We start from the raw sequence: 12,286 nt of genomic DNA, 5'->3' as shown, positions 1-12,286 counted from the left end.
GTGGCTCACGCCTGTAATCCCAGCACTTTGGGAGGTTAAGACGGGTGGATCATCTGAAGTCAGGAGTTTGAGACCAGCCTGGCCAACATGGTGAAACCCTGTCTTTACTAAAAATTAGCCAGGTGTGGTGGCTCACGCCTGTAATCGCTTGAACCCGGGAGGCAGGGGTTGCAATGAGCCAAGCTCACGCCACCACACTCCAGCCTGGGCAACAGAGCAAGACTCTGTCTTAAAAAAGAAAAAAAAAGAAAAAAAATTCAGCATCAGGCCAGGCGTGGTGGCTCACACCTATAATCTGAGCATTTTGGGAGGCCAAGGTGGGTGGATCATTTGCAACCAGGAGTTTGAGACTAGCCCACCATGGCAAAACCCTATCACTACTAAAAATACAAAAAATTAGCCAGGCGTGGTGGTGCACGCCAGTAGTCCCAGCTACTCAGGAGGCTGGAAGTCAAGGCTGCAGTGAGCTGGGACTATGCCACTGCACCAGCCTGGGTGACAGGAGTGAGACCCTGTCTCAAAAAAAAAAAGACAAAAAACAAAAACAAAACAATCAGCATCATGATTATTAAAAATATTCTGGACCCAATGTCTAATGGGCCCCCTGCACATGTCACATTTGCGATAAAAGCTGCTTTCAGTTTGCATAAAGAGGTCTGATCAAGTGAGAACACTTTCCCTTCTCTTCCCATTTACCCCTTCCTCCTTCTCATCTCTCAGCTTGGTTTTGAGGAAGGACATGGACAAATTGTAGTTTCTTCACCTGAAGGCAGCTAAGCAGCAAGAAATTCAGGTTCCAAAGAATAAAATCCATTTGCAAAAATGAATGCTGGGACTACAGAAAGGAAAACTGGGCCAAAAGGTTAAAAGGATGTGACTGGAAGTGAGTTACTCCCATACAATGTACCCAGGAATCAAACTGGTAATGTAAAGACCCCTGATAGGGAGAGAGACCTGCTTTTTACCAAGTGCAGAGCTCAAAACTCAAAAAGGTCAAAGAGACTTTTGAGATTCTTTATGCAGCCTGAAACCATGGCTTGCAATTCTCCCACATTCACCCTTGCAATTTGCCCTTCTCCCAGATCCTAGTTTCCTAAGCTCATCAGACTTCTTTTTAAAGAGAGACTTACAGGTATGGTGGCTCATGCCTGTAATCCCAGCACTTTGGGAGGCCAAGGCAGGAGGATCACCTGAGGTCAGGAGTTCAAGACCAGCCTGGCAAACATGGCAAAACCCCGTCTCTACTAAAAATACAAAAATTAGGCAGGTGTAGTGGTGGGTGCCTGTAGTGGGAGGCTGAGGCAGGAGAATCGCTTGAACCCAGGAGGTGGAGGTTGCAGTGAGCTGAGATTCTGCCACTGCACTCCAGAGTGGGTGACAGAGGAAGACTCCATCTCAAAAACAAACAAACAAAAGAAACAGACTTACAGCGAGCTACACAGGAAAAAGCAATTACCGAGAGACCACATGTGCCAAAGCCCTGTCCTCCCAAACTCACTTAAACTCCAAACATTTGGTGATCTCCTTCTGCAGGTGCATCACCTCATACAACAGGTTCTGGAGCTGCAAGTGATAGGCATCTACTTTCTGCTTAGCCTGAAAGGAGGATAAGATCAGAGGTAAGCAGGGCAAGTAAGGATGGGGCAGAGGAGAGGGTCAGCAAACTAAGAGAAGGTGTAAAGGGAATAAAGAAGGGGATGGAGCTGGGTGCAGTGGATCACGTCTGTAATCCCAGCACTTTGGGAGGCTGAGGCGGGTGGATCACCTGAGCTCAGGAGTTCAAGACAAGCCTGGCCAACAAGGTGAAACCCCATCTCTACTAAAAACTACAAAAAGGGCCGGGCGCGGTGGCTCAAGCCTGTAATCCCAGCACTTTGGGAGGCCAAGACGGGTAGATCACGAGGTCAGGAGATCGAGACCATCCTGGTGAACACGGTGAAACCCCGTCTCTACTAAAAAATACAAAAAACTAGCTGGGCGAGATGGCGGGCGCCTGTAGTCCCAGCTACTCGGGAGGCTGAGGCAGGAGAATGGCGTAAACCCCGGAGGCGGAGCTTGCAGTGAGCTGAGATCCGGCCACTGCACTCCAGCCCGGGCGACAGAGCGAGACGCCGTCTCAAAAAAAAAATAAATAAATAAACTACAAAAAGTAGCCGGGCATGGTGGTGGTGGCAGGCGCCTGTAATCCCAGCTACTTGGGAGGCTGAGGCAGGAGAACTGCTTGAAGCTGGGAGGCAGAGGATGCGGTGAGCCAAGATCGAGATTGTGCCACTGCACTCTAGCCTGGGGGACAGAACAAGACTGTCTCCAAAAAAAAAAAAAAAAGGGGATGAGGAGGAGAAAGGAGGAAGGTTAATTAAACCTTTTAACTCCTACCTCGTGGGTCTGATCTCTTCCTTTCTTCAACCTGATGTGGGCTAATCGGTTAAGCTTCTTTAGAGTCATGAAATGTACACAGCTCTGAATCCTCCGTTCTTCGATTTCGATTGCCTGTGAGCAAAGAAAACAGTAAAGCCCACTGACGACAGGGGCTCGCTCAGCTTCCTTCCGTCCCTCACCACCGACCCATCCTCATCTGGGGCCAAACATAGGCACTGGAGGGAGCCCAGAACCATGAGAAAAGTCATGAAGAAAATAAGAGGGATGGTTATATAAGGAAAACGCTTAAGAATCTCAGGCAAAAAAAAAGCAATTTCTGCTTGGACTAGAGTAACAGGAATTGAAGTTGGAATAAAGGCAGCGAAGGCACAATCTGTCTCTACAGATTCTACGCAGAGATCCCGGCAATAGTAACATCTTGCCATAAAATTTGACCTCTATAAATAACATTACAGGATAACTTAAATGGAAAATCACAGAATTATAGCCATAAAGCTTGGCTACAATAGATTGAACGCAATAATCGTAGGAAAACTTGTCAGCATAGGCATGAATATGTGCAATTCCTGGAAAAAAAATGGATTTTTTAAAAACTTATCTATCAAGTTTTTAGTCACATTGTTTAATTTATCTGCCCCTAAAACCTCATTTATTCACTTACTATTAATGATAATTTCATTTTTGGTATCTACAATTTACTTACACATATCAATTTTTGTATCAAGCAAATGTATAAGTACCATCATTTCTCAACACCTAGCAAAATGCCTGGCACTTAATAAATATTAATTGGATAAATGATCAAATTAGTAGGGAAAAAATTAATTATCCTATACTTTCATTACTGTAATTGGTGACTGAGTGGTGATGAGAAGTTCCAATAAATTAATAGGTTTTGGGAGCCCTGAGGCTCCAGTCACCTGATCATGGCTAGGACAGAAGACCAAGATCAGGAAGGGCCCTGGTAGGTGCAAAAACAGCCTCATCTATGCATACCCACCAGGTTCACGGCCACGTAGTCCCCCTTCTTACCACATCCTTGCCACCCCTGCTCTTCAGGTCTTGGATCTCAGCCATTAGCCTCTGTAGCTCCTGGCAGGTGTACTTGTATAACTCATAGTCTCTGCCAGGGTCCCGCAGATCCACCTCGGCCTCCTCACTGTAGTATTTACCTTCCTGTAGAGGTAAAGATAAAGGCTCTGTGTCGTGAGGTAAAAGTCTCCCTGTTGGAATCAGGGACACTTGGCTGACATCTCTTGTTAGATAAAAACAGTAACAATGAAGCCCCAATCAGGTCTCTAAAAGATCTGGTCCTTAAATCAAATGCTTTTCTTCTCTTCAAAATAGAAACCTCTTTTGCTTTCTGATTGCAGAGTAATGCATGCCTGATGTCAAAGATTCAGAATATACAGAGTAGTATCAAAAAGAAAACAGAAAAATTGCCTATAATTTCGCCTCTCAGTCCGAAACACCACCACTGTGAAGACTGTGGATAAATAAACATTTCATTTGTAAACAAAACGGGATCATATCATCTGTGCTGTTAAGTGCGACTTCCCATCTGTATTAGTCCACTTTCACGCTGCCAATAAAGACACACCTGAAACTGGGAAAAAAAGGTTTAATTGGACTTACAGTTCCACATAGCTGAGGAGGCCTCAGAATCATGGCGGGAGGTGAAAGGCACTTCTTACGTGGCGGCGGCAAGAGAAAAATGAGGAGGAAGCAAAAGCAGAAACCTCTTATAAACCCATCAGATGTCGCGAGACTTATTCACTATCATGAGAATAGCACGGGAAGGACTGGCCCCCATGATTCAATTACCTCCCTCTGGGTCCCTCCCACAACATGTGCCAATTCTGGGAGATACAATTAAAGTTGAGATTGAAAACCAAACCACATAATTCCGCCCCTGGCCCCTCCAAATCTCATGTCCTCACATTTCAAAACCAATCATGCCTTCCCAACAGTCGCCCAAAGTCTTAACTCATTTCAGCATTAACCCAAAAGTCCACAGTCCAAAATCTCATCTGAGACAAGGAAAGCCCCTTCCGCCTATGAGCCTGTAAAATCGAAAGCAAGCTAGTTACTTCCTAGACACAATGGGGGTACAATGGGGTGAATATAGCCATTCCATATGGGAGAAATTGGCCAAAACAAAGGGGTTACAGGGCCCATGCAAGTCCAAAATCCAGGGGGACAGTCAAATTTTAAAGCTCCAAAATGATCTCCTTTGACTCCAAGTCTCACATCCAGGTCATGCTGATGCAAAAGGTGGGTTCCCATGGTCTTGGGCAGCTCTGCCCCTGTGGCTTTGCAGGATACATTCTCCCTCCCTCCTGGCTGCTTTCATAGGCTGGCATTGAGTGTCTGCAGCTTTTCCAGGTGCATTGTCCAAGCCATTGGTGGATCAACCATTCTAGGATCTGGAGGGACGGTGGCCCTCTTCTCACAGTTCCACTAGGCAGTGCCTCAGTGGGGACTCTGTGTGGGGGCTCTAACCCCACATTTCCCTTCCACACTGCCCTAGCAGAGGTTCTCCATGAGCGCGCCGGCAGCAAACTTTTGCTTGGGAATCCGGGCGTCTCCATACATCTGAAATCCAGGCGGAGCAAATCTCCATTCTTGACTTCTGTGTACCCACAGGCTCAACACCACATGGAAGCTGCCAAAGCTTGGGGCTTCCACCCTCTGAAGCTACAGCCCAAGCTCTACATTGGCCCCTTTCAGCTATGCCTAGAGTGGCTGGGACACAGGGCACCAAGTCCCTAGGCTGCATACAGCACAGGGACCCTGGGACTGGCCCACAAAACCACTTTTTCCTCCTAGGCCTCTGGGCCTGTGATGGGAGGGGTTGCCATGAAGGTCTCTGACAAGGCCTAGAGACATGTTCCCCATGGTGTTGGAGATTAACATTAGGCTTCCTGCTACTTATGCAAATTTCTGCAACCAACTTGAATTTCTCCTCAAAAAACGGGTTTTTATTTTTTATTTTTTATTTTTATTTTTTTATTTTTGAGACAGAGTCTCAGTCTTGTTGCCCAGGCTGGAGTGCAGTGGCATGATCTCAGTTAACTGCAAACTTCGCCTTCCAGGTTCAGGCAATTCTCCTGCTGCAGGCTCATGGGTAGCTGGGATTACAGGTACCTGCCACCAGGCCCGGCTAATTTCTGTATTTCTAGTAGAGATGGGGTTTCACCATGTTGCCCAGGCTAGTCTTGAACTCCTGACCCCAAGTGATCTGCCCACCTTGGCCTCCCAAAGTGCTGGGATTACAGGCGTGAGCCACTGCGCATAACCCAGTCACCTTTTGAAAGATTTGCTGCTTATAAATTTCTTCCACCGGATACCCTAAATCATCTCTCTCAAGTTCAAAGTTCCACAAATCTCTAGGGCAGGGGCAAATGTCTCCAATCTCTTTGCTAAAACACAACAAGAGTCACCTTTGCTCCAGTTCCCAACAAGTTCCTTATCTCCATCTGAGACCACCTCAGGCTGGACATTATTGTTCATATTATCATCAACTTTTTTTTTTTTGGGATAGAGTCTCACTGTGTCGCTCAGGTTGGAGTGCAGTGGCATGATCTTGGCTCACTGCAACCTCCACTTCCTTGGTTCAAGCAATTCTCTGCTTCAGCCTCCCGAGTAGCTGGGATTACAGGCGCCCGCCACCGCACCCGGCCTAATTTTTTTGTATTTTTAGTAGAGACAGGGTTTCACCATCTTAGCCAGGCTGCTCTTGAACTCCTGACCTTATGATCCATCTGCCTCAGTGTCCCAAAGTGCTGGGATTACAGGCGTTAGCCACCGTGTCCAGTCCATTATCAGTATTTTTGTCAAAGCCATTCAACAAGTCTCTAGAAGGTTCCAAACTTTCCCACATTTTCCTGTCTTCTTCTGAGCCCTCCAAACTGTTCCAACCTCTGCCTGTTACTTAGGGCCAAAGTCGCTTTCACATTTTCAGGTATCTTTTCAGCAACCCCCCAACTCTACTGGTATGAATCTACTGTATTAGTTCGTTTTCATGCTGCTGATAGATACACCTGAAATTGGGAACAAAAAGAGGTTTAATTGGACTTACAGTTCCACATGGCTGGGGAGGCCTCAGAAACATGGCAAGAGGTAAAAGGCACTTTTTACATGATGGTGGCAAGAGAAAAATGAGGAGGAAGCAAAACCAGAAACCCCTGATAAGCCCATCAGATCTTGTGAGGCTTATTCACTATGAGAACAGCATGGGAAAGACCGGCCCCCATGATTCAATTACCTCCCTATAGGTCCCTCCCACAACACGTGGCAATTCTGGGAGATACAATTCAAGATGAGATTTGAGTGGGGACATGGCCAAACCATATGACCATCCCAGTGAATATAGATCTCAATCAAAATGGCTGCATGGTAGTCTACTATAGAGAGGAATTCCAGCCGGGTGCAGGGTGACTCACACCTATAATCCCAATACCTTGGGAGGCCAAGGCAGGCAGACCACTTAAGCTCAGGTGTTTGAGACCACCTTGAGCAACGTGGCAAAACCCCATATCTACAAAAAATACAAAATTAGCTGGGCATGGTGGCACACAGCTGTGGTCCCAGCTACTTGGGAGATTGAGCTGGGAGGATCGCTAAAGCCCAAGAGAGGGAGTCAGCAGTCAGCCAAAATCGTGCCACTGTACTCTGGCATGAGTGACAGAGTGAGACCCTGTCTCAAAAAAAATTTTTTTTAAATAGCTAAGTCACAAAGGAAGTTGACAGATTCAAGAACAGAGAAACAGACAAAATGAAGAAAAGAACCTGCTGACCACGAGCTCTCAGACCATAACAGTAACATTATTTTGAATCGAATTAGAAATATATGAATATTCATATATATATTTTTTGGAGACAAAAGTCTCGCTCTGTTGCCCAGGCCGGAATGCAGTGACGCCATCTCGGCTCATGGCAACCTCTGCCTACTGGGCTCAAGTGATTCTCCTGCCTCAGCCTCCCAAGTAGCTGGGATTATAGGAGTGTACCACCACGGCAGGCCAAAATATATGAATATATTCTTTTTTTTTTTTTTGAGACAGAGTCTCGCTCTGCCCCCCAGGCTGGAGTGCAGTGGTGCAATCTCGGCTCACTGCAAGCTCCACCTCCCGGGTTCACACCATTCTCCTGCCTCAGCCTCCTGAGGCTCATGACACCCGGCTAATTTTTTTTTTGTATTTTTTAGTAGCGACTGGGTTTCACTGTGTTAGCCAGGATGGTCTTGATCTCCTGACCTCGTGATCCGCCTGCCTCAGCCTCCCAAAGAGCTGAGATTACAGGTGTGAGCCACCATGCCCGACTATGAATATATTCTTATAAGAAATTCAAAGTTTCAAATCTCCTTGACCACCTGCCTCCACACCTACTTCCTCCCAAGATTTAGGCACTGTTACCAGTTTGATGTGTATCTTTCCAGATCTTTCCTATTTACTTACATATACAGGTACCCACAGAAATTTATAGTTCTCCTTTTGGGTGAGTCTTTTCTATTTTTTAACATAAAGGGTTCACATTACACATGTTATGCTCTAGCTTTCTTCTTACACTTAACACTTTCTCTTGGAGATCTATCCTTGTCCTTACACACATACCACACATACTGACTTCCTTCTTTTCAACTGTACCATAATATCGCATAGTGTGGCTATACCATAGTGGAGTCACTCTTTTATTTTTGGAGACAGAGTTTGCAGGTATTGTCTCAGCAGCACACCCTGGGATTCAACATATCTGAAGCTCCAGTGCCATGCTGCAGATGGACTGCCTTCTTCTGACCATCAGGAAAACTGGAGACACATATCATACTGAAATACATTCTCTGTGCAGGTGCTAATCATGTCTAATACAGGCTTGTTGGTTTTGGAGATGCTGCAGCTAAACCAGATGTGGACACTCAGGTTTTGTGAAGAAACGGGAATCCCAGTCACCTGATCAAGTGGAAGCCACCAAAAAGTTGTACCTGGTAGATGCGACCCCGAGCTGCTGCAAACACATAGCCAGGTGCTTGGCCATGAGATGTAATTTCTCAGCAGCATGGCAACCCTGACTGATCTCACCTGCTCAGTGTCAGATCGATTCCGCTTTCCTTCAGCTGGGGCTCCATCACTTCGGATGACTTTGGGCTTCCGTTTTTTGCTGGATTCTGATGACATGGTTGTTCCTTGTTGTCAGGAGGAAACAGCAGAGACCTGTTAAGAAGAGAAAGCTTTTGAGATTCTTCTGGAGCCGAACTAGCAGTTCTGGCCACTTACAGACTTAGTAACTCAAGAAAAGTCATTTAACCCCTCAAAGCCTCAATTTAACCCTCTATAATACAACAGGGAAGCATCCCTCAGCCCGTCCAAAACAAACTCCACCGCCTTTTATAAAAAGGCATCACCACCCACCCCCACTGATCTCGGAATCATCTTCTTCAACCTCTCCCTTCCCTGCCTTCAACCACATCCTGCTCCACACCCTCCACAGAAGAGACCTGCATTCAAGGGTCCGCCCAGCTATCCAGGCACCATGTGTCTCTCCATCTCAACACCCTATTCCAGGCCCTCCACATTCCTCTCCAGGACTACTCTTAACAGTCTTGCCCAACAATACAGTCTAAATTCTCTTTCTTAAAAAAGACCAACCTAATTAATGCCTCTCCTGTTTCAAAACTTTTGCTGGCTCTTCATAATGCACTGAATATCCATATTCCCTGACCTATCATAAAGACCCTTGATGGTTTGTCCCCAACCCATCTTCCCAATTTCATTTCTTGCATTCCCATTCCTACTGACCTTCCCACTGTCCCCAACCTCTGCTCCTGGCTGCAATTACACCCTGCAATCCCAGTTCTCCAAACACTCCACATCCTTTCCTCTGCTTGCAAAGATCTTCCTCCCTATATCCTTCAAGATTAAGCAAAGCTCATCTGCTCTAGGAAGCCTGTCAGGTCTCCCCAAAGCACTCTTTTGGCTACTTTGGGTACACTGTTACGGAATTTATCTCTATGAATCGTTCACCTGTCTTCCCATGTAGATTGTGAGCTCTATCCTCTTCCCCCTGAGCCTTGCAGAGTGCTCCATAAATTAGTATCCAAACTCCGCAGTCTGGCATTTAAACGCACTCCCACTACTACTGTGATCACTGTGTGCTGGGCCTTGATCCAAGCACTGTATGGGTAAGTTCTCATTTGCTCCTTATAACAAACTTTTCAGATAAGAACTACCACCATTTTACAGACGACAAAACTGAGGCTTGCAAGGGGAATTACTTGCCCAAGGTCACATGACTACTATGCTAAAATCTGGATCTATCCAATCAATGCCATACTGGTGCTCTTAACTACACTGTTATGCCTCCTAGTCCTGCCAGCATCTCATCTAGTGATGCCATCGACTCCCAGGTTGATCCTAGAATTTAAAGTATAGAACCTACATTTCATGGATCTCTAGGGTCACAAAGCATCCTCCCTTGTTGCCTCACCACAGCCTCCTGAGGTGGGCAGCACTGTCCCCTTTACCTTAATCTATCTTGGTCTGTCACCCAAGCTGGAGTGCAGTGGCACAATCATACTCACTGAAGCTTCCACCTCTCTGACTTGAGGCAGCCAATAGTTTGTCATGGTAAAAGTCAGAGAGCCCTGAACTGGAATGTCCGTTCTACTCTTTCACGGCTATGAGTCCCCGGACAAGTCACTTCACTTTTCTCTGGGTCTGATTCCTCACAAATCAAATGAGAATAACAGTCCCTACCACAGGGGTTGTTGTGGGCTTTAACACAGGAGGCATTCCACTGGGGAAGGTGATGAAGATGACCTGGGATTGTGGCTTCAGATGATGCATAGGTGATCTTAAATAATGCTGAACACCTAAGGAGAAAGTTAATCCCTTTTCAATTCTTTTTTGAAACTTCTGATTGCTTCAAGGAGAACATCTAAGTTCCCTAGTTTGTCTTTAACATCTATGAATACCAATGTTCCTTTGTAACAAAAGAACTCTATCCCACAGCCTTAAACAACAAAATCTAGCCAGAATTTGTTAACAATGATCTATTTTCATTATATTAACTATATTAATTTTTACCTTCTACATAAAACAAGTGAAAGCAGCTTTCCATTTCTGGTGGAGAGATTTCAAGTTTTCTCTCAAAGTAAATTTTTAGTTTCAAAAGTGACTTGGCTGGGCGCAGTGGCTCACACCCGTAATCCCAGCACTTTGGAAGGCTGAGGCAGGTGGATTACCTGAGGTCAGGAGTTCAAGACCAGCCTGGCCAAAATGGTGAAACCCCGTCTCTACCAAGAATACAAAAATTAGCCGGGTGTGGAGGTGTGCGCCTGTAAGCTCAGCTACTCAGGAGGCTGAGGTAGGAGAACCACCTGAACCAGGGAGGCAGAGGTTGCAACAAGCCGAGATCGCCGCCACTTCACCCCAGCCTGGGAGATAGAGCGAGATTCAGTCTCAACAACAACAACAAAAAAAGTGACTGGGCTCACACCTGTAATCCCAACACTTTGGGAAACCAAGGCAAGCAGAGGCGAAAGAATCGCTTGAGCCCAGGAGTTCAAGACCAGAGTGGGAAACAGAGCGAGACCCCGTTTTCAGAAAAAATTTAAAAATTAGCCTAGTGTGGTGGCGCACACCTGTGGTCCCAAGCTACTCTGGAGGCTGGGGTGGGAGGATGGCTTGAACCCACAAGTTCCAGGCTGCAGTGAGCTATGATCGCTCAGTCTTGACAACAGAGACCCCGTTGCAAAAAAAAAAATTTTTGGACTGGATTAAAAATTTTCAGTAAACGGTAGTACAGGCGGTAAGTTGATCTGGCAAAGCCTACAAAGACGGGACCTGAAAGGCTTAAGTGTGAGAAATCCTGACTTTGGCAACACAGTAGAGTGCCTGGCACACAGAAAAGCACATTATATGTGAGCTGTTACCATCACCACCATCACCCCCCCCCCCCCCAGGCTACATTTTCACGACCAAGAGGCTGCAACGTGAAGCCTGAGGATGCTGCAGCGAACACTTTTCGGATGACATAACAGCGCACCGCCGAGGGGCCGGGGACCGCCGGTAGTGAGGGAGGAGAATCCGGGTCAGACCCCAGCCCAGGGGCGCCCTTTGGGCGATCAGCACCTCAGTCCCGGAGTGCCCGGCCCCGCCCCATATCCCAGCCCCGCTGCCCTACTCCCCTCCTTACCTCACAGCTCCGCGAACCTGGAACCGGGAGCAAGCCACTTCCGGAGGCGGAGCAAAGGCGGCTCGCGCACCATAGAGAAGCAGAAGTGAGGAAAGGGCGGCCGATCGGAAGCGAGGCGTGGAGGCCGGAAGCTGAGTGCGGAGGCCCCCGAGGGAGGTGGGGGCGTGGTGAGGCTGTAAAGAAGAGACAAAGAGACCTGTTCTTTGTTCACTGTCCCAGGGCCTAAGGCAGTGCCCAGCAACTAGTGGGCGCTCCGCCAAGTAGTTGAATTAATGTTGTGTTATGTCCAAGATAACACGAAAGAACTTGGCAGCGGCCGGAAAGATTTGGGCCCTAAAGGATTTGCATCCATAACGTTGCTTCTTAATTATTATTTTCACCACAATATGCCACACAAGTGAAGGCAACAAGTCAGGGAGGGCATTAACCTCATTTTACACTTGGCTTTTTGAGGAGTGCCTCACCAGTTTCTCCATTTTAGACCTGACTTGCCCAGGACAGAGAGTCACAAGTCTAACGCAATATTTGAAAGCTTCTAATGCAGTATTTGAAAGCTTCAAGTGTTTCCTACCCCCTGGCATGAACTGTACAAATAGGGTCGATTTTTTCGGGTAAATCCTACTTATCCGGAGCTAGTAACACGTGTCCTGAATCCCTGGTTGTACAGGGCCAGTTCCTTCTTCCCTGGAGCAAGAAGGAAAATAATGGTTTT

At 46.8% G+C, this 12,286-nt stretch overlaps 1 protein-coding gene across 5 annotated transcripts in view; it reads right to left on the bottom strand.

Moving 5' to 3' along the window:
- THOC5 (THO complex 5) overlaps positions 1-12,177 on the bottom strand; it is a 41,785-nt gene extending 29,608 nt beyond the window's left edge. For 2 of the 5 annotated variants that reach the window (XM_009217052.2, XM_009217055.2), the window contains exons 1-6: positions 11,575-12,177; positions 10,134-10,249; positions 8,460-8,591; positions 3,412-3,555; positions 2,377-2,490; positions 1,499-1,596 (exon numbers count right to left, since the gene is read on the bottom strand). In XM_009217052.2, coding sequence (XP_009215316.1) covers positions 1,499-1,596; positions 2,377-2,490; positions 3,412-3,555; positions 8,460-8,555 — 452 coding nt within the window. In that variant the 5' untranslated portion in view covers positions 8,556-8,591; positions 10,134-10,249; positions 11,575-12,177. Of the gene's footprint in view, positions 1-1,498; positions 1,597-2,376; positions 2,491-3,411; positions 3,556-8,459; positions 8,592-9,958; positions 10,081-10,133; positions 10,250-11,574 lie in introns of those variants that run through there. The other 3 variants (XM_009217053.2, XM_021921437.2, XM_009217054.4) reach the window with 3 other exon arrangements.
- Positions 12,178-12,286: the final 109 nt, after the last annotated feature.

Source organism: Papio anubis, chromosome 16, assembly GCF_008728515.1.
Source record: "Papio anubis isolate 15944 chromosome 16, Panubis1.0, whole genome shotgun sequence".
NCBI lineage: Eukaryota > Metazoa > Chordata > Mammalia > Primates > Cercopithecidae > Papio > Papio anubis.
This window is presented reverse-complemented; position numbering and strand designations above follow the sequence as displayed.